General features: G+C 39.6%; 1 protein-coding gene across 1 annotated transcript in view; it reads right to left on the bottom strand.

Moving 5' to 3' along the window:
- The window catches only part of ERO1B (endoplasmic reticulum oxidoreductase 1 beta), a 71,450-nt gene extending 47,816 nt beyond the window's left edge, over positions 1-23,634 (bottom strand). The window contains exons 1-2 of the mRNA XM_055588888.1: positions 23,328-23,634; positions 8,047-8,166 (exon numbers count right to left, since the gene is read on the bottom strand). Coding sequence (XP_055444863.1) covers positions 8,047-8,166; positions 23,328-23,429 — 222 coding nt within the window. The 5' untranslated portion in view covers positions 23,430-23,634. The remainder of the gene's footprint in view (positions 1-8,046; positions 8,167-23,327) is intronic.

Genomic DNA, 23,634 nt, shown 5'->3' on the forward strand with positions numbered 1-23,634 from the left:
GTTACAGTTCATGGGGTTGCAAAAAGTCAGACACAATTTAAGGACTGAACCACAACTTGGGAGACAGGTAACATCTTTATTCTACAAAAGACATCTGCCCATTTGTTTGAGCCTACTTTTGTGTCTTGAAGAAGTGTTTTGAAGCTTTCTTCTTTTAGAAATAATAACTGTATTTTTTGATAGATTTATTCCTGTATATTTTATCTTTTTTGCTAATGTAAATGGGGATCTCTTCTCCATTATATCTTATAACATTGTTCATATTTATGAACATATTGATTTTTCAATATTAAATTTATAACCTGCTATCTTAATGTATTTTTTATTATTTGTGTGCAATTTATTATTTAGTTTTCTAGGTCTACTTTTGTCATTTATACATGGAGATAGCTTTATTTATACTTTTAAGAATTTTATGCCTCTAGTTGCTTTTTCTTGTTTAACTCTATTGGCCAATATGATCCAATATTAAATGACACAGTAGGTGCTATTTCAACATCTACTGGATTAGGGCATGGCAACCCACTCCAGTATTCTTGCCTGGAGAATCCCATGGACAGAGGAGCCTGGCAGACTACAGTCCATGAGGTCACAAACAGTTGGACATGACTGAGTGACTAAGCACAACACACACACACACACTATTTCATCTAAGGGTCCAGTATTAAAGGAAACAAGAGGTTTCCTCTCAGCATGGTTCCTGATTTAAGGGAGAATTCTTCTAGTGTTTCCCCACAAGTAAGATGATGGCAATGCTGATTTACGATTGAAATTATCATGGTAAAGAATTATGAAAAGTGAAAGTGAAAGTCAGTCGCACAGTTGTGTCCAACTCTTTGCAATTCCATGGACTGTAGCCCTCCAGACTCCTCTGTCCATGGAATCCTCCAGGCAAGAGTACTGGAGTGGGTTGCCATTTCCTTCTCCAGGAAGAATTATGGATACTTCCTTATCATCATTTTAAAAAATGAGAATGTGTACTGAATCTTATTGAAGACCTAAAAGTCTCATCTTTACATTCCTGGAATAAAATCTACTTGGTCATGATATATTTTTTTGGTAACACACTCAAAACTTAGGCATGAAATCATATTTGATTTCACTGTTACTGTCACACCTTACATTCAATCCATCAAAAAAGTCTGCTGTGTTACCTTTTACGTATGACACCAATTGGATCATTTTTCACCTCTTCCAACTCTACCATCTTATTCTACATCCACATCACCTTTCATTTGAACTACTGCAATAGCCTCAGAAATCATTTCTCCATTTCCTGTCTCCCACCCTTATTGTCTCTTTTGCACAAATTCCTCTAATAGCTTCTTATCACACTTTATGTGACAATATGGACCTCCAGTTTTTTTTTAAAGTAATTGTTTAATTCTCAAATTTTGATTTAAATGCTTAGATGAAAGCATAGTTTTATTTTATTTTTATTTTTTGGCCACACTGTGCAGCATGTGGGATCTTAGTTCCTGACGAGGGGTTAAACCCACGCCCTTGGCAGTGAGAGCAGGGAATCCCAACTACGCACCACCAAGGGAATTTCCTAACTTTTTTTCTTTTTAAATCAGGCCCCTGACTTTAGAGGAAATGCTTTCAATTTTTCACCATTGAGGATAATGTTTGCTGTGGGTTTGTCATATGTAGCTTTTATTATGTTGAGGTTTGTTCCTTCTATTCATGCTTTCTTTCTAGAGAGTTTTTATCATAAATGGATGTTGAATTTTGTCAAAGGCTTTCTCTGCATCTGTTGAGATAATCATATGGTTTTTATTTTTCTATTTGTTAATGTGGTGTATTACATTGATTGATTTGCAGATATTGAAGAATCCTTGCATCCCTGGGATAAAGCCCACTTGGTCATGATGTATGATCTTTTTAATATGTTGTTGGATTCTGTTTGCTATAATTTTGTTAAGGATTTTTGCATCTATGTTCATCAGTGATATTGGCCTGTAGTTTTCTCTTTTTTGTGGCATCTTTGTCAGGTTTTGGTATTAGGGTGATGGTGGCCTCATAGAATGAGTTTGGAAGTTTACCTTCCTCTGCAATTTTCTGGAAGAGTTTGAGTAGGATAGGTGTTAGTTCTTCCCTAAATTTTTGGTAGAATTCAGCTGTGAAGCCATCTGATCCTGGGCTTTTGTTTGTTGGAAGATTTCTGATTACAGTTTCAATTTCCATGCTTGTGATGGGTCTGTTAAAATTTTCTGTTTCTTCCTGATTCAATTTTGGAAAGTTGTACTTTTTTAAGAATTTGTCCATTTCTTCCAAGTTGTCCATTTTATTTGCATATAGTTGCTGATAATAGTCTCTTATGATCCTTTGTATTTTTGTGTTGTCTGTTGTGATCTCTTCATTTTCATTTCTAATTTTGTTGATTTGATTTTTCTCCCTTTGTTTCTTGATGAGTCTGGCTAATGGTCTGTCAATTTTATTTATCTTCTCAAAGAACCAACTTTTGGTTTTGTTGATTTTTGCTATGGTCTCTTTTGTTTCTTTTGCATTTATTTCTGCACTAATTTTTAAGATTTCTTTCCTTCTACTAACCCTACGGTTCATAATTTCTTCCTTTTCAAGTTGCTTTAGGTGTAGAGTTAGGTTATTTATTTGACTTTTTTCTTGTTTCTTGAGGTAAGCCTGTATGGCTATGAACCTTCCCCTTAGTAGTGCTTTTACAGTGTCCCACTAGAGCTAATCAATGAATAAAGTTGAGGGATATAAAATTAACATACAGAAATCCCTTGCATTCCTATACACTAACAATGAGAAAACAAAAAGAGAAATTAAGGAAACAATTCCATTCACCATTGCAATGAAAAGAATAAAATACTTAGGAATATATCTACCTAAAGAAACAAAAGACCTATATATAGAAAACTATAAAACACTGGTGAAAGAAATCAAAGAGGACACAAATAGATGGAGAAATATACCATGTTCATGGATCAGAAGAATCAATATAGTGAAAATGAGTATACTACCCAAAGCAATCTATAGATTCAATGCAATCCCTATCAAACTACCAACGGTATTTTTCACAGAGCTAGAACAAATAATTTCACAATTTGTATTGAAATACAAAAAACCTTGAATAGCCAAAGCAATCTTGAGAAAGAAGAAGGGAACTGGAGGAATCAACCTGCCTGACTTCAGGCTCTACTACAAAACCACAGTCATCAAGACAGTATGGTACTGGCACAAAGACAGAAATATAGATCAATGGAACAAAATAGAAAGCCCAGAGATAAATCACACACCTATGGACACCTTATCTTTGACAAAGGAGGCAAGAATATACAATGGAGAAAAGACAATCTCTTTAACAAGTGGTGCTGGGAAAACTGGTCAACCACTTGTAAAAGAATGAAACTAGAACACTTTCTAACACCATACACAAAAATAAACTCAAAATAGATTATAAAGATCTAAATATAAGACCAGAAACTATAAAACTCCTAGAGGAAAACATAGGCAAAACACTCTCCGACATAAACCAGAGCAGGATCCTCTATGACCCACCTCCCAGAATATTGGAAATAAAAGCAAAAATAAGCAAATGGGACCTAATTAAAATTAAAAGCTTCTGCACAACAAAGGAAACTCTAAGCAAGGTGAAAAGACAGCCTTCAGAATGGGAGAAAATAATAGCAAATGAAGCAATGGACAAAGAATTAATCTCAAAAATATACAAGCAACTCCTGTAGCTCAATTCCAGAAAAATAAAAGACCCAATCAAAAAGTGGGCCAGAGAACTAAACAGACATTTCTCCAAAGAAGACATACAGATGGCTAACAAACACATGAAAAGATGCTCAACATCACTCATTATCAGAGAAATGCAAATCAAAACCACAATGAGGTATCATTTCACGCCAGTCAGAATGGCTGCGATCCAAAGGTCTACAAGCAATAAATGCTGGAGAGGGTGTAGAGAAAAGGGATCTCTCTTACACTGTTGGTGGGAATGCAAACTAGTACAGCCACTATGCAGAACAGTGTGGAGATTCCTTAAAAAACTGGAAATAGAACTGCCATATGACCCAGCAATCCCACTGCCGGGCATACACACTGAGGAAACCAGAATCTAAAGAGACACATGTACCCCAATGCTCATCGCAGCACTGTTTATAATAGCCAGGACATGGAAGCAACCTAGATGCCCATCAGCAGATGGATGGATAAGAAAGCTGTGGTACATATACACAATGGAATATTACTCAGCCATTAAAAAGAAAACATTTGAATCCATTCTAATGAGGTGGATGAAACTGCAGCCTATTATACAGAGTGAAGTAATCCAGAAAGAAAAACACCAATAGAGTATACTAACGCATATATATGGAATTTAGAAAGAAGGTAACAATAACTTGTATGCGAGACAGCAAAAGAGACACAGATGTATTGAATAGTCTTTTGGACTCTGTGAGAGAGGGTGAGGGCGGAATGATATGGGAGAATGGCACCGAAACGTGTAAAATATCATATGCGAAACAAATTGCCAGTCCAGGTTTTATGCATGATACAGGGTGCTTGGGGCTGGTGCACTGGGATGACCCAGAGGAATGGGATGGGGAGGGAGGTGGGAGGGGGGTTCGGGATGGGGAACACATGTACACTCATGGCAGATTCAAGTCAATGTATGGCAAAACCAGTACAATATTGTAAAGTAAAATTAATTAATTAATTAATTAAAATAAATAAATAAATCAGGCCCCTAACTACCTCTCCAATTTTCCCTCTCATTCACTTTTCTCCAGCTATACTGGTTTTCAAACACCCTATGCCTCTATACCTGTAGTTCTACTCCCCTTCCCCAAAATGTTCTTTCTCCAGATCTTGTCATGGTTTACTCTTTCACCTTAGGTAGGTCTTTGCTCAAATGGTGCAGCCAAAAATGCCTTCCTTTCCTGACCACCTTCTGTAAAACAGGGCTATCTACCTTCCCCACCTCTATTACTTCTCTTACTTTGCTTTATTTTTCTCCATAACATTTACATTTTCACAGGAAATTATATTTTATTTTTTACTTGTTCAAGGTTTGTCTCTCTAATCATAATAAAAAGTTACATAAGTTTGGAGGTTTTGTTTTATTCACTATTGTATCCACAGCACCTAGAATACACTGGTACAAATTAATTTGATAAATATTTGGTAAATAAAAGAATGGAATGGATAGTAGAAGACAGAAAATATAAATACCAGCTACAGCAGCCAACTGATCAGCTCTCAGAGGTTAGGCTCTTTCTTCTACTTGTATTTCCTTGCTAGATGAATCAAAACTATATATGTGTGTTTAAAATTAACCTCTTCTCTTAGCTTTCCTGTTTTGTTTTTTTTTTAATTCATATGTTGACAGAATTCGAAGAGTCAGTTCGGTTCAGTTCAGTCGCTCAGTCGTGTCCGACTCTTTGCGACCCCATGAATCGCAGCACAACAGGACTCCCTGTCCATCACCATCTCCCGGAGTTCACTGAGACTCATGTCCATCGAGTCAGTGAGGCCATCCAGCCATCTCATCCTCTGTCGTCCCCTTCTCCTCCTGCCCCCAATCCCTCCCAGCATCAGAGTCTTTTCCATTGGGTGAACTCTTTGCATGAGGTGGCCAAAGTACTGGAGTTTCAGCTTTAGCATCATTCCTTCCAAAGAAATCCCAGGGCTGAGCTCCTTTAGAATGGACTGGTTGGATCTCCTTGCAGTCCAAGGGACTCTCAAGAGTCTTCTCCAACACCACAGTTCAAAAGCATCAATTCTTCGGCGCTCAGCTTTCTTCACAGTCCAACTCTCACATCCATACATGACCACTGGAAAAACCATAGCCTTGACTAGACGGACCTTTGTTGGCAAAGTAATGTCTCTGCTTTTCAATATGCTATCTAGGTTGGTCATAACTTTTCTTCCAAGGAGTAAGCATCTTTTCATTTCATGGCTGTAGTCACCATCTGCAGTGATTTTTGAGCCCCAAAAAATAAAGTCTGACACTGTTTCCACTGTTTCCCCACCTATTTCCCATGAAGTGATGGGACCAGATGGCATGATCTTTGAAGAGTAGATAGCACCCAAACATCTTACACTTGAAACTAACTGATTAACTAGATCATTACATTACTCTCCTCTGGGAGAGGGTATGAATACATTGTGGTTACATTTAGAGTAATTTCAATATGTTGGTTGGAACATTTTTTAAATCACATGCATAAGGATGAACTGTATGTTGGCTAGCAAGCACACTGTTATTTCTGCCTACTTGACTTTCATTTTTCTTCCTTCTGTAACATCCCCTAATTTTCCTTTGAGAAACAATTTGCAAATATGCAAATACAAATAGAACTACTAACCAAATTGTCTTTTGGTCAAGGGGTAGGGCTACGTAACCCTACCAAGACCAATTTAGACCTTTCCTCCCAGAAATCTGACTCTTGCATAATATAAAAATATGGGGAAATGGTTAATTTAATTCAAAATTTTGGTATCACAAAGAGAATGGCCATTAATCCCTGCTATAATCTCTGTCTCACTTGAAATATGCTTCTTTAGCTTATCTTTCAATTTTGTGAGCTGCCTCACATTTCTTAATAAAACTTCTGTTTGTTTGTAAGCCAACAAAAGTACCCTACCTTAGGATATGTAAACCATTGTTTCTTTTTTGGAAAATGTGGATAATGTTGACCTAATAGGATTTCAGTGTAACAAACGATTAAATGAGATATTCATCCATGTATTCGAATATTTGAGTGCTTATTATTGACCAGATGGGTGAGGATACAGAAACAGAAAAAACAATTTCAAAAGGGAGGAGTGGAAGAATGAGGCCACAACACTGTGAATGGAGGTGTGATCTGGACATTCTGTGAAGGGATGATCTTTGATAGAAGGAACACTTCCTTCACTGTGTTAGACTGAACCATACGAAATAGGCAATAGTCAAACTTTCCAACTTCTAAAAGCAACAATTTCATATGGGTAAGCCTAGTAACAGAAAGGAAGCAAGAGAAAGCAGTTACAAATGCAGACAGACATAAATTTAGGACTAGGAATTAGAAGAAGGTATTTTAACCTGTGTGGTTTGTATGAAAAATGTCTAAAATATTAGAATAGTTTGAGTAGGCATACATTTCTTTTTGAAATAAGTTTATGGGATCTGCATCTCTAATGGGTTTTGTATTGAGGAAATATATCCACTTTTTTGTATATTCTTAGTGCTGATGGGAAAAGGGGACGGGTTCCCAAATCTTTAGGTGTCTACTTTGGTATCTTTCTGTACACCTTAAAACTTCACAAATAGTATATTCTTTAACCCTCAAAGCTATTTAAAAGACTAAGATAACCTATACAGAAAAAGGATTAAAAAAAATCATGCTCAATTTTAAAAATAAACTAAAATGAAAATCAAAGAAATTATAAACCAATTGAATACTGAGAGCAAGAGTAGAGGCAAAAAAGTTTAACAGCGGCTTTTAAACCATTGTTCTTTGAATCTGTGTTATTGCCACTGCCTTTAAACTACCACTGGCTATTCTGTGAAGGTCTAGAGTGGGCTATCAGCCTCAAGAACCAATGCTGCAGTCTTACTGCAGTGCTGTTCCGCTTATGTCCTCAGGCTGCTCTATCACTCCTCCAGTGAGCTACCCAACAAATACATTTGTTGGGACTTTGTACCTCACACTGCTAGCACACAACACTGCCAACCGCACAACTTAAAGCCTGGGTAAGTGTGTCTAGATGACAAAACCTAACTCACAAGGGAGGCTGACAAAATAGGTCCCAGGTATTTTCAACATCTATAGAGGAATGAGTCTTTGTGTCTGAAACCCAAACTGACCAATGAAAAATTCCCCAAACATAGGAAGGGAGTTCAGATTCGTGATGATCAAAAAGACTAGCAAGCTTTCACTACAAGAGTTAATACAGTCCAGTGATAAAGGATATACACAGAGTGCTGAGAAGAACAGAAAAGGATTTTCCAATGAGTTATAAAAGTCACATCTATAGACAGCTATAGAAAAATCTTCAGTACCAATGGAATCAAAAGTTATACCATACCTTGTAATAACGAAAATAGTCTCGTTCTTGCAGCTTTTTTATTTTGGGGAAGATTTTGAAGGTGTTGAAGTTATCGATGCTATCTATGTCACACAAGCAGTCATCCAAGACTCCGGTGACCTAGGGAAAAAAACACATATATAATAGAAAAGATGTAAATTAATGTTCCAACCTTAGCAAATCTGTACTATTATGTAATAAGATAAATTATGCCTTCAACTTAGCCAGTATTTGCTGATTAAGATACATAACATTTAAAGCTGTCAATTTTTACAATGGTCAGTTAAATAAAAAGCAACAGAAGGATCCTAGGATGGGTATATATACCCATCCTAAAGAAATAAACATTCTTGTTCAGTGGTCAAAAAGAAAGGTATTGAATACTCTCACCCTTGTCTAAACATACACAGAATCCAAACAGTCACTGGAATACGAAAGCAGCTACTTCCAAGATTAACCTAGAAATCACAGGCTGTAATAATACTGCTGCAGCAACTCTACCTTTCTTTTAGACTCTCATTTATGGAACCCTTTCATGACAGACATGATGCTAAGAGCACTACATATGTTAACACATTTACCCTTTAAATACCTTATGAAATGGCACTATTCTTCTCACTTTACATAAAAGGAAATTAAGGCTTAGCAAGGTTAAAATAATTTTTTCTAAAGTAGACATAAAACTTAGTCCCAAGTCTACTGTATTTTAAATTAAATTATCTTATCAACTACTCAAAGTAATCAAAGAAGAGAAATTGATATTTACAAAGTGAATTCACAGTCGAAAAATTCCACAAAACATTCTGCGGCTAAATTTAAAAATGGTACTCATTAACATGCACAACTAGGATGAATCTTTATGGAATTATGCTAAGTAAAAAAAAAGTCAAACCCAAAAGATGAGATACTACAAGATTTCATTTATATAACATTTTTGAAATGACAAAAGTTTAGAAATGGAAAACAGACTACTGGTTGCCAGGGCTTAGGGACTGGAGTAGGGGATGGGAGTTGGAGTGGGGAAGCCAGGAGGTAGGTGTGGCTATAAAGGGACAGAACGGATCCTTGCAGTGATGACATTTTTCAGTATCCTGACTGCAATGGTGGACAAACTCATACCATGTGATATAAATGTATAGAACTAATCCGCAGATACACAAATGAAACAAGTGAAATTGTTCATTTATAATATTACACTATATGTTTACAAAATGTGTGTATGTGCTCAATCATATCTGACTTTTTGTGACCCCATGGATTATAGTCCACCAGGCTCCTCTGGTGATTTCATCTTGGGATTTCCTAGGCAAGAATACTGGAGTAGGGTGCCATTTTCTACTCCAGGGATCTTCCTGATGCAGGGATCAAACCCACATATCTTGCATCTCTTGCATCAGCAGGCAGATTCTTTACCACTGTGCCACCTGGGAAGCCCTTACAAAATGTTACCACAAAGGAAAAACTGGATAAAGGGTAAATGACATTTTTATGTATTATTTCATTCAGAAAACTAAGATCATGGCATCTGGTCCCATCACTTCATGGGAAATAGATGGGGAAACAGTGGAAACAGTATCAGACTTTATTTTGGGGGGCTCCAAAATCACTGCAGATGGTGATTGCAGCCATGAAATGAAAAGACACTTACTCCTTGGAAGAAAAGTTATGACCAACCTAGATAGCATATTGAAAAGCAGAGACATTACTTTGTCAACAAAGGTCTGTCTAGTCAAGGCTATGGTTTTTCCAGTGGTCATGTATGGATGTGAGAGTTGGACTGTGAAGAAAGCTGAGTGCCGAAGAATTGATGCTTTTGAACTGTGGTGTTGGAGAAGACTCTTGAGAGTCCCTTGGACTGCAAGGAGATCCAACCAGTCCATTCTGAAAGAGCTCAGCCCTGGGATTTCTTTGGAAGGAATGATGCTAAAGCTGAAACTCCAGTACTTTGGCCACCTCATGCGAAGAGTTCACCCAATGGAAAAGACTCTGATGCTGGGAGGGATTGGGGGCAGGAGGAGAAGGGGACGACAGAGGATGAGATGGCTGGATGGCACCACTGACTCGATGGACGTGAGTCTGAGTGAACTCCGGGAATTGGTGATGGACAGGGAGTCCTGTTGTGCTGCGATTCATGGGGTCGCAAAGAGTCGGACATAACTGAGCGAATGAACTGAACTGAACTCTCACAATTGCATGGAACAAACAATTATCGCAATTAAAACTAAAATTTAAAAACAAAAATGGAATTCAGCCTGTTAAAGGTTATTCATGTGATCCACAGGCGAAATATATGCAAACAATGATTTTAAAAATGGAAATTTTCTAGTTGTTTCTGTCGCATGCTTTTTCCCTGGGAGTGTAAATGTGTCCCATTCACACTCTAGGCCCCTAAATAATAACAGGGGAAAAAAGGAAACAAAATACATACCAAAAAGCTTTTTAGGCTTTAAAAATACTTTACCCAGTAAGAATGAGTGAGTGCTCATTCTTACAAATTTTTCTTAAATTGTTGACTTTTAGTTAGTAAACTGCAGCATTTACAAACATATTATTTGTGGTAGGGGTTGGAGTAAGGTATACAAAATTACCATGTACTTATTTCTAACTCTTAAGGACTACTAAACTACTAAACAAAAACTTTGTGTATAACCAAGTTTTTAAAAATAGAAATTAGATAAGAAAAAGGAAAAAAAGGCATCCAAAGTAGAGAGAAAGAAGAAAACTCTATTTGCAGATGATATATACAGAAAATCCTAAAGACTTCATTCACTGAAACAGAAGTAATAAATTCAGCAAGTTCTAGGACACAAAATCAATATTTGAAAATAGTGTACAGTGTTTCCATACACTAATAACAAACTATCAGACAAAGAAATTAAGAAATAATTCATTTACAATCAATTACATCAAAAAGAATAAGATAATACCTAGGGAAAAAATAAACCAAATGGTGAAATGCCTATAAACTATAATATATTGATGGAAAATATTGAATAAATGGAAGGCTATTCCATTCTCATGGATTAGAAAAATATTGTTAAAATGTCCTTTGTACTCTAAGCAGGATAAAGATTCAATACATCCCTGTCAAAATTCCAACAGCATTTTTACAGAATAGAACAGTCCTAAAGATTTGTATGAAACCATAAAAGACCTAGAATAGTCAAAGCAATCATGAAAATGAACAAAGATGGAGGCATTATGTGCCCCAATTTCAAACTAGATTACAAACCTATAATCATCAAAACAGTATGATACTGGCAGAAAAACAAACACAGAAGAACAAAACAGAATAAAAAGCCCAGAAAGAAGCCCATGACTATATGGTCAATGAATATATGACAACAGAGCCAAGAATATATAATGGGGAGAGGACAGTCTTTTCAACAAACAATGTTGAGGAAACCAGACAGACAGCCACATGCAAAAGAATGAAACTGTACCACTACCTTACAGCATACACATTTGAAATTAACTCAAATGGATCAAAGACTTGAGCATAATAAGACCTGATACCATAAAACTACTGGAAGAAAATACAGATTTTAAGCTCCTAGACATAAGACCTGATACCATAAAACTACTGGAAGAAAATACAGATTTTAAGCTCCTAGACATCAGTCTTGGTGATGACTTTTTGGATTTGATACCAAAATTAAAAGGTAACAAAAGTAAAAATAAACATGTAGGACTATGTCAAACTAAAAAGCTTCTGTAAAGCAAAGCAAAACCACTAACAAAATGAAGACAACCTATGGAATTGAAGAAAATATTTGCAAATCATATCTAATAAGGGGTTAATATCCAAAATATATAAAGAACTCACACAACTCAATAGCAAAAAACAATCTGATTAAAAAACGAGCAGAGGAGGCTTCCCTGGTGACTCAGTGGTAAAGAATCCACCTGCCAATGCAGGAGGCACTGGTTCAACCCCACTCTGGGAAGATCCCACATGCCAAGGAGCAACGAGGCCCCTGCACCACAACTATGGAATGAAACCGAAAACCCTAGAGCCCATGCCCTTCAACAAGAAAAGTCACTGTGATGAGAAGCCCAGGCACTGGAACTAGAGAAAAGCCTGAGCAGCAATGAAGACCCAGCAAAGCCAAAAATAAATGAATAAGTAAAAGTATTTTTAAATGGGAAAATATTTAAAGATCTAAATATTTTTCCAAAGAAGACATATGAATGGCCAACAGGTACACAAAAAGGTGCTCAATATCACCAACATCAAGGAAATGAAAATCAAAACTATAATGAGATATCATGTCACACCTGTTAGAATGATTATTATCAAAAAGACCAGAGTAACAAGTGTTGGTGAGGATGTAGAGAAAAGAAAACCCTTGTGCACTGTTGCTGGACTGTAAATTGGTGCATCCACTATGGAGAAGAGAGTATGGAGGTTACAGAAAAACTTTAAAATAGAACTACCACAAAATCCAGCAATTTCACTTTTTGGTATTCACCTGAAGAAAACAAATATACTAACTTAAAGATATATTCATTGCAGTATTATTTACAATAACCAAGTATGGAAGTGACCTAAGTATCAATTGAAGGATGAATAACGAAGATGTGGGATATATACACAATACACCCAGTAATGGGAAAAAAAAAAAAAAGTCTGGCCGTTTGCAACATGGATGGAACTTGAGGACATTGTGCTAAGTGAAATAAGTCAGAGAAAGATAAAAACCATATGATCTCACTTTCATGTATAGTCTGAACAGAAAACAACAAATCCAAGTTCATGAATACAGAGAACAAATTGTAAAGGATATCTAATTTTTTTTTTTTTTTTTTTGCACTGCTGCTAAGTCGCGTCAGTTGTGTCCAACTCTGTGTGACCCCATAGACGGCAGCCCACTAGGCTCCTCTGTCCCCGGGATTCTCCAGGCAAGAACACTGGAGTGGGTTGCCATTTCCTTCTCCAATGCATGAAAGTGAAAAGTGAAAGTGAAGTCACTCAGTCGTGCCCGACTCTTAGCGACCCCATGGACTGGAGCCTACCAGGCTCCTCCGTCCATGGGATTTTCCAGGCAAGAGCACTGGAGTGGTGTGCCATTAGGTACAAAGTTCTAATGTTTTATAAAACACTTGTCGTTCTGTTTGTGCAAAATTTCTGTTCATATCTTTTGTTCATTTTTCTACTGGGTTGTCTTTTTCAATGTAGTAATCAATATTGCTTTTTCCCTATTCTATTTTAACCTCTGGAACTCATCATACTAGACCGTCTTATTTTATTCTTCATGTATCTTAAGCTCTCTATAACATTTACTATTCTGTTACCTTTCTGAGCTTCATTCTGAATAATTTATTTGCACTTATTTCCATTCATTTATTCATTTATCCAATGTATTTATTGAGGGCCTAACATAAGCCCTGCACTGTCCTTAGAAGAAAGAAAAGAAAAAAAAGACAAAAATTTCTTCCCTTCAGGTGTTAACATTTTCATAGGAGAGGAAGAAAACGCATGAGCAAAGTACAGAGTCTGTTAGATGATAATAAAGCAATATGGAGGAAAACTAGAAAATTGAGACAGGTGTTACAAAACTGGTACTGCTCATTTTTAAAGAGAGATAGGTACAAAAGGTCTCACTGAAGTTTCAGCAAAAGTTAAAGTGGGGAAGGAGCAAATCAAGCTTTTTTTTTTTTTTGAAGGGGGAGGGTGAAAAGAATTCCAGGCACTGAGAATACTAAATGCAAAGGCCCTGATGCAGTAAGGCCCAATGCCGCCCCAGAACAACAGGAAACAACAGGGAAGATTATCTAGCAGGGAAAAGGAGAATTGGTCTTCCCAGGTGGCTCGTTGGTAAAGAATTCGCCTTCCCAGCAGGAGACACAGGTTCAATATCTGTCTTGGGAAGTCCATGGAGTTGCAAAGAGTCGGACACAACTTAGCGACTAAACAACAACAAAAGGAGAATTAGGGACCTATTACTAAAATGTTGGCTTTTCTGAGTCAAATGTTTTCTCACACCAGCCAACTCTCCAACCCTGCAGCATCAACTGGGTGCCCAATTCAATTCTAATATTATCTGGAATTGGAGCAGAACCCACAGATTAAGGGTTCAGTCACATAGGACTGCTCCCACTTCAGACACCAGTCCAAGCCCTGGATCACCTGTACTGACTGGCTATAAACAGGGGTTCCCACAACTTCCTTCTCAGGTTTGATAATTTGCTAGAATGACTTACAGAACTCAGGAAAACACTTTACTTATGTTTACTGCAAAGGGTCCAACTCAAAAACAGACAAAAAGAGGAAATGAACAGGACAGGTATTGGGGGTGCACGTGCAGAACTCCCATGCCTCTGAGCTACCCTCCCAGAAAGTCTATGTGTTCACCAACCTGGGAGCTCATCAAAACCCATTAAAAACTCTCTTAAGAGTTTTTACAGAGCTCAAGCTACTTCACCCCTCTCCCAAACCTACAGGTCAGTGGGTAGGGACAAAAGTTCTAATTCTCTAAGTACTTGGCCTTTTTGGACCAGGATCATCATCCTTAAGCTCTCTAGAGGTTCCCACCTAAGTCACCTCAACAGCATAAACTCAGGTATGACTGAAAGGAGAATTCCTATTTCTCAGGAAATTCCAAGGTTTTAGGAACTCTGTGCCAACAACAGGGGACAAACAGCAAGCATGTTTTTGTATTATACCACACTGGGTTACACAGAAAACCACCGAAAAATTTTAAAGCAGAGGCTTGAGAAACCTATATGCAGGTCAGGAAGCAACAGTTAGAACTGGACATGGAACAACAGACTGGTTCCAAATAGGAAAAGGAGTACGTCAAGGCTGTATATTGTCACCCTGCTTATTTAACTTCTACGCAGAGTACATAATGAGAAACGCTGGGCTGGAAGAAGCACAAGCTGGAATCAAGATTGCTGGGAGAAATATCAATAACCTCAGATATGCAGATGATACCACCCTTATGGCAGAAAGTGAAGAGGAACTCAAAAGCCTCTTGATGAAAGTGAAAGTGGAGAGTGAAAAAGTTGGCTTAAAGTTCAACATTCAGAAAACTAAGATCATGGCATCTGGTCCCATCACTTCATGGGAAATAGATGGGGAAACAATGGAAACAGTGTCAGACTTTATTTTTTGGGGCTCCAAAATCACTGCAGATGGTGACTGCAGCCATGAAATTAAAAGACGCTTACTCCTTGGAAGAAAAGTTATGACCAACCTAGATAGCATATTGAAAAGCAGAGACATTACTTTGCCAACAAAGGTCCGTCTAGTCAAGGCTATGGTTTTTCCAGTGGTCATGTATGGATGTGAGAGTTGGACTGTGAAGAAGGCTGAGCACCGAAGAATTGATGCTTTTGAACTGTGGTGTTGGAGAAGACTCTTGAGAGTCCCTTGGACTGCAAGGAGATCCAACCAGTCCATTCTGAAGGAGCTCAGCCCTGGGATTTCTTTGGAAGGAATGATGCTAAAGCTGAAACTCCAGTACTTTGGCCACCTCATGCGAAGAGTTCACCCAATGGAAAAGACTCTGATGCTGGGAGGGATAGGGGGTGGGAGGAGAAGGGGACGACAGAGGATGAGATGGCTGGATGGCATCACTGACTCGATGGACGTGAGTCTGAGTGAACTCCGGGAATTGGTAATGGACAGGGAGGCCTGGTGTGCTGCGATTCATGGGGTCGCAAAGAGTCGGACACGACTGAGCGACCGAACTGAACTGAACTGAAAGGAATATGGAGTAGTACAAGGTGAGGATGAAGGGTTTCCCTTTTATATTGTATGATCATGGAAGGTGACAATTTAGGTAAGTGAACACAGCAGGTAACGTGACACTTAAGCAGAAACCTAAGAGAGTGAGCGAGCGAACCATATGAATACATGAGAAGTGTGTTAGCTATGTAGAGGAAACTGCAGGTCCAAGGGACTCAAAGCAAGAGGATATTTGCCATCTTTGAGGGATAGCAAGGAGGTCAGTGTGGCTATAGCATATGTTTAAGGGGGAGGAGACAGTGAGAAGAACAGATTTGAGGGGGAAAAAGTCAGGAATTTAGTTCTTAATACATCAAATTTGTGATACCTATTAAGTGGAAACATTGAAAAAGTAGTTAGATATATGGATCTAGAGCTGAGAATCCTAGTCTAGAGATTCTGAGATATAGATACTAAATACCATATGAAAGTGAAAGTGAAAGTGAAGTCCTGTCCGACTCTTTGCAACCCCATGGACTGCAGCCCACCAACCTCCATGGTATTCTCCAGGCAAGAGTACTGGAGTGGGTTGCCATTTCCTTCTCCAGGGGATCTTCCCAACCCAGGGATCAAACCTGGGTCTCCTGAATTCCAGGTATTTAAAGCCAAGAGACTAAATGAGATGGCCAAGGTGGAGAGAAGAGAGAATGTAAGATTTGAACCTTGAGGTTCAAACAATTAGGAACAAGCAAGGAATTCTAATAAAGACTGGCCTGCAGAAGGGAAAGAAATCAGAAAAATATACTATCTTGGAAGTAAAAAAAAGAAAGAAAAAACAAAAGTATGTCAAAGACAGTGAGTGATGAGCTATGAAAAAAGTCTGCAAAATAGTTTTTAAATCTTAGGTTTAGCAAAAAATTCGCTTTAGCAGCAAGAAAGACATTAGTGATTTTGACAAGAGCCATTTTGGAGAAGTAGTAGAGGCAAAAGTCAGACTGAAATGGGTGAATGATCAGAATAGGAAAGATAAAGATAACTCTTTTGAGGGGTTTCTGTATAGAAAAGAGAAAAACTAAGCAGAGTCATAAGAGATGAGTGGGTCAAGAGAGAACTTTAAAACCGTAGAATTAACAGCATGTTTTATGATGACAGTAACAGGCTCAGTGGTGAAGAATCCGCCTGCCAATACAGGAGACTCAGGTTTGATACCTGAATTGGGAAGATCCCCTGGAAAAGGAAATGGCAATCCACTCCAGTATTCTTGCCTGAGAAATCCCATGGACAGAGGAGCCTGGTGGGCTATAGCCCATGGGATCACAAAAAGAGTCAAAACATGACTTAGCAACAACAATGGTCCATTAGAGAAGGGAAAAAAAAAAATCAATGAACCAGAAGAGAAAGGGAAAATTTGCTGGTGCCATATCCTTGAACTGGAAAGAAGGAATGGGACCAAAATGCAAGTGGAGGGATTGGTCTCTGTTAAGAGTACAAACAGTTTATGATAATCTACAGAAGTCAAAATATGTGGGTCAGAAACTAGTAGGTGGACAGATGTGGATTATTCTGATTATTCCAACTTAGTAAAATATGAAGCTAAGAGTTAGGATGGAAAAGAAGGTATTGGGAGATTAAAGGAAAAAAATGACATAAAATGGTTTTTCAACTCAATAATCATTTTTTTCTGCTGGATATAATCACCCACTTCATCCATCAAGTTGTTAATTTGATTTCTAAAACTTCTATTTCATTGTTTTAAACTTTGGGGCCATTCTTTAAAATTTCTTGTTCTTTTTCATACTTTTAAGTCTTTATATTTAAACATGTGAAAGTGTTAGTTGCTCACTCCTGAGTTAGATAGTTAGTTAGTCTGACTCTTTGTGACCCCATGGAATGCTGGGCTGGATGAAGCACAAGCTGGAATTACGACTGCTGGGAGAAATATCAATAACTTCAGATATGCAGATGACACCACCTTTATGACAGAAAGTGAAGAAGAACTAAAGAACCTCTTGTTGAAAGTGAAAGAGAAGAGTGAAAAAGTTGGCTTAAAACTCAACATTCAGAAAACTAAGATCATGGCATCCGGTCCCATCACTTCATGGCAAATATATGGAGAAACAATACAAACAGGGACAGACTTTATTTTTCTGAGCTCCAAAATCACTGCAGATGGTGACTGCAGCCATGAAATTAAAAGACGCTTACTCCTTCGAAGAAAAGATATGACCAAAGTAGATAGCATATTAAAAAGAGACACATTACTTTGCTGACAAAAGTAAATCTAGTCAAAGCTATGGTTTTTTCCAGTAGTCATGTACGGATGTGACAGTTGGACCATAAAAGAAAGCTGAGTGCTGAAGAATTGATGCTATTCAACTGTGGTGTTGGAGAAGATTCTTGAGAGTCCCTTGGGCTGCAAGGAGATTCAACCAGTCAATCTTAAAGGAAATCAGTCCTGAATGTTCATTGGAAGGACTGATGCTGAAGCTGAAACTCCAATACTTTGGCCACCTGATGCGAAGAACTGACTCATTGGAAAAGACCCTGATGCTGGAAAACATTGAAGGCAATAGGAGAATGGGACAACAGAAGATGAGAAGGTTGGATGGCATCACCAATTCGAAGGACATGAGTTTGAGCACACTCTCGAAGTTGGTGATGGACAGGGAAGCCTGGTGCGCTGCAGTCCATGGGGTCGCAAAGAGTCAGACACAACTGAGTGACTGAACTGAACTAGACTTAAGCCCACCAGACTCCTCTGTCCATGGAATTCTCTAGGAAAAAATACTTGAGTGGATAGCTGTTCCCTTCTCCAGGGGATCTTCCTGACCTAGGGATTGAACCCAGGTCTCCCTCATTGCAGGCAGATTCTTTACTGTCTGACCCACCAGGGAAGCCCCATTTAAACGTGGTGATTTTAAATAATACCTGATTATATGAAAAAAATCCACACTTATTACAGACCTATTTCTATAATCTATATTTCTAAATATCACATTCATGTTGCCTTTGTGTGTTCTGTGATTTTTGACTATTAGCTTATTTTTCTTGACACTTCATCTTCAAAAATTCTTTAGGGCCTGTGTAGACAATGAATTCCTCCAGAGGGGATGGTAATGGTGGTAGTTTAATCACTAAGTCATGTCTGACTCTTTTGCAACCCCATGGACTGTAGACCGCCAGGTTCCTGGGTCATGGAATTTCCCAAGTCAGACTACTGGAGTGTGGCCATTTCCTTCTCCAAGGGATCTTTCTGTCCCAGGGATGAACCCATGTCTCCTACATCTCCTGTATTGGCAGGCAGATTCTTTACCACTGAGCCACCAGGGAAGCCCTCCAGAGGGGATGGATATTTGTTTTTACCTGTAAACTCAGAGCACACCAACCTGAGATTGCTACAAATTAAATTTTCCACTTGAAGATTTTCCCTTCACAGGTAGCATGAATTTGCCCTGTATAAGGACAGCTCATAGAAATTCTCAAGGCAGTTTTCCCCCTGCCTTCCCCTAGCATGTTTGTTCATTCTCCCCTTACTTGTGGTGGATTTCATTTCTCCTTATATTTAAGATGTAGCTCTTTGGAGCCCAAGCTTATGGTGAGGGCCCCTTTTACTTCCCTCTATTTGGGCAGACGTGGGTTTTATTTCTTGTTTATGCCACTCCATGCAGTTGTCAGAGCAGAAGCTCAAGGTCTTCAGAGTTCAGAGGAAGTGGTCAGGGTAATGGCACTGAAGCAGCACTGAGTCTCAAAGTTTTGGCTTTCCATTTTGAGGGGGGGAGGGGGGAGGAGGCTTTATATATTCCTTGCTTTCTTGCCAGCTCAGAAATGCACTTAGAAAAAATTTAAAATCTGAAGTTACTTCTTTATAGGAAGATTAACTTGTTACATCATTTGTATGCGCTATGATTTAAGTTTCTAGTGATTTATCATACTCAAGGTTGGCCAAAAAGTTCATTCAAATAAACTTTTTGCCCAACCCAATACAAAGCACACTTGCATTTCATTTACAAGAACATGGGGTATGTGTTGTACAAATGCCTACTTGTGAACAGAAATATTCTTCAAAAAATTAATTCTTCATTTTATTCTTTACTGATTTTCTTCCAAGTTAGTGAATGAAAGAGAAGAGAAATAACTGGCTTAGTTCCACCTTTTTATTTTCCTGGGTCTCCCTCTTTATTTCTATACCATAAAGAAGCATACTGAGATGCAACTGTATAGACCAGAAAGATACTCTCCTTCACTTACTTAACTGTGATATTAATCATGTAAGCTCTTTAAATGTCAGTTACCTCACTGCCTGAAAGATGTGTCAAATGAAATGAGACAATGTATTTTTTTTAAGACAATGTATTTTTAAACATGTTACAGATTAAAGTATGATTGAACACTGTATGAGTAAGTACCACTGGAAAGAAAAACCATATGTATTCAATTTTGAGGACTCTTTGGCACATGCTACCTTGAATATGCACAAATCCTTAACTGTTGAACTACATATATTCATTTGGACATAATGAAATTTAAATCATATATATTCATTTGGATATAATAACATTTAGAGTACACATGCAATTATAAAACATTAATACACATTAATTTGTGATAGGAACCTAAAATGAAGCTTCTAAATTGGTGAGAAAGTATACAATTAAAATATACTATCTAAAAAGAAAGAGAAAATGAGAGAGAAAAAAAAAAACTTTAGAAAAATATCTAAATGTAAACTCTACTCAAAAAGAAATAGCCCACTAATAACTAGAAAATAATTTTATCAAAGACAATTTAGAAAATATACTTTTCATAAGTCTGGTAGATTGCCACTATCTATTTCAAGTGTTTCCAAGTAGTGTTGTAAGATAGCTTAAAGGATAACTACGTTAGTTACTTGCAAACCTGGTTTAAAATGCTGATTCCTGGGTCACATCCAGATCCATTAAATCAGAACAGTTGGTAGTGGGTCCAGAGAAAGTGCATTTTTAACATCCCACCCTCCCAAACTAAAAGTCCTCCCCTTTTATTTTTATTATTCATTTAGAAAATATTCACACAGGGAGAGAAACTGAGTATTCAGGCATTCTGGAGTTCAGAACACCTTAGGGTCATGAAAAAAAGTATCTGAATAAAGTCAGAAAAACATGTTTGCACTGTTACCGTCATCAGTTCAGTTCAGATCAGTTGCTCAGTCGTGTCCGACTCTCTGTGACCCCATGAATCGCAGCACACCAGGCCTCCCTGTCCATCACTAACTCCCGGAGTTCACTCAAACTCGTGTCCATCGAGTCAGTGATGCCATCTAGCCATCTCATCCTCTGTCGTCCCCTTCTCCTCCTGCCCCCAATGCCTCCCAGCATCAGAGTCTTTTCCAATGAATCAGCTCTTCCCATGAGGTGGCCAAAGTATTGGAGTTTCAGCTTTAGCATCAGTCCTTCCAATGAACACCCAGGACTGATCTCCTTTACAATGGACTGGTTGGATCTCCTTGCAGTCCAAGGGACTCTCAAGAGTCTTCTCCAACACCACAGTTCAAAAGCATCAATTCTTCGGCGCTCAGCTTTCTTCACAGACCAACTCTCACATCCATACATGACCACTGGAAAAACCATAGCCTTGACTAGACGGACCTTTGTTGGCAAAATAATATCTCTGCTTTTGAATATGCTATCTAGGTTGGTCATAACTTTCCTTCCAAGGAGTAAGCATCTTTTAATTTCATGGCTGCAATCACCATCTGCAGTGATTTTTGAGCCCAAAAAAATAAAGTCTGACACTGTTTCCACTGTTTCCCCATCTATTTCCCATGAAGTTATGGGACCAAATGCCATGATCTTAGTTTTCCAAATGTTGAGCTTTAAGCCAATTTTTTTCACTCTCCTCTTTCACTTTCACGAAGAGGCTTTTTAGTTCCTCTTCACTTTCTGCCATAAGGGTGGTGTCATCTGCATATCTGAGGTGATTGATATTTCTCCCAGCAATCTTGATTCCAGCTTGTGCTTCCTCCAGCCCAGCGTTTCTCTGCATATAAGTTAAATAAGCAGGGTGACAATATACAGCCTTGATGTACTCCTTTTCCTATTTGGAACCAGTCCATTGTTCTGTGTCTGGTTCTAACTGTTGCTTCCCGATCTGCATACAGGTTTCTCAAGAGGCAGGTCAGGTGGTCTGGTGTTCCCATCTCTTGAAGAATTTTCCAGTTTATTGTGATCTACGCAGTCAAAGGCTTTGGCATAGTCAATAAAGCAGAAATAGTGTTTTTCTGGAACTCTCTTGCTTTTTCGATGATCCAACGGATGTTGGCAATATGATCTCTGGTTCCTCTGCCTTTTCTAAAACCAGCTCGAACATCTGGAAGTTCGCGGTTCATGTATTGCTGAAGCCTGGCTTGGAGAATTTTGAGCATTACTTTACTAGTATGTGCTGCTGCTGCTGCTGCTAAGTCGCTTCAGTTGTGTCCGACTCTGTGCGACCCCATAGACGGCAGCCCACCAGGCTCCCCCGTCCCTGGGATTCTCCAGGCAAGAACACTGGAGTGGGTTGTCGTTTCCTTCTCCAATGCATTTAAGTGAAAAGTGAAAAGGGAAGTCACTCAGTCGTGTTCGACTCTTAGCGACCCCATGGACTGCAGCCTACCAGGCTCCTCTGCCCATGGGATTTTCCAGGCAAGAGTTACCTTCAATTTGACTTAACCATCAGCACTAATTGCTTCAAACCATGTCTCCCCTCATCATCCGGCCAGATGAGACACCTTTTCTTGTTTTGTTTTGTTTTTTTTTTTTTAGCTCTTAGTAGTTTTGCCACTCTGCAGCAGGTGCAGACTAGACAGCACCTGGCAGAAGCCTATTCAAATTCTACTGTATAAAAAAAAGAAGCCTTTATTAAGGCAAAAGACCCTGGGAAGCTATTGAGAACCGGCGTATTGAAAACCCTTCTGTAAGCTACGCCTCACAAAGAACCCCCTAACTCTAATTTATCGGCCATCACTCACTGCTGAGGGAGCCACAAGGTCAGACACGGGCCCCCCCTCTGGTACTTGAGCTCACCTGGCGACGCCACTCAGCAGACGGAGTACAAGCTGGGTAAAAATACAACGGTCCTGAGAGAGGCGAGGGACTCTCTAGTCCAAAAGTCAAGGAAGTTCAGACTTGTCCCCCTCGCGATCGACTTGGCTTCTGCAGGGCCGCTGGGTCTGTCACCTACTCCCCACCTGCCCCCCACCCATCCTCTGAGTTCCCCGCGGGGAGGGCTTCCCCTTTTCTCTGCGTGCTCTCGTCCCAGAACAGCCGCAGAGGTTTTCATCCCCGTCCCATCTCCCGCCACACTCGGAGCCGCTGAAACATCAGAAAGATAAAAACGAAAACACCTCAGGGGACCGTCACCATCTTCCTCTTTTTCCTGCCATTACCCCGTGTCGCCACCCCTCACACCGCAAGCGGCTCGCAGGCGTTTCCTGGGCTCGATGATCGGGGCTTCAGCCCCTCGGCTTTTCCGCTCGTCAGAAACCTCCCGGGGCTCCCTCCCCGGCCCGCCCGCGCCTCAGTCGCGGCCCGGTCGCCGCCTCCACCGCCGGCGTTCGACCGGGGGTCCCCGCACCGCCATCACTCCGGCTCACCTGGGCCTCGACGACGCTCGGGAGGAAGCTCAGGGTGACGAGAAGCTGCACCGCGGCCGCCGCCCCCTGCCCTGCGCCGGCCCGCCGGACCCCCGGGCTCATGCTGACCTCTCCCCCAGCCGCGGCCGGCCGGGCCCCTCGGGGCCGGGAAACGGCGGGCAGCCCGGGCGACGACCCAAGAGGGCGGTTCCCGGCGGCCGAGAGACTCCAGGGTCAGAGGTCTGCACGCCGGTCCAGTGGCGGAGGACGCTCTCCCAGCCGCCCGGCAGCTGTGAGTGAGGTTGACGAGACGAGCGCCCCCACTTCA

This window comes from Bubalus kerabau, chromosome 1 (assembly GCF_029407905.1).
Source record: "Bubalus kerabau isolate K-KA32 ecotype Philippines breed swamp buffalo chromosome 1, PCC_UOA_SB_1v2, whole genome shotgun sequence".
In the NCBI taxonomy this organism is placed as follows: Eukaryota; Metazoa; Chordata; class Mammalia; order Artiodactyla; family Bovidae; genus Bubalus; species Bubalus kerabau.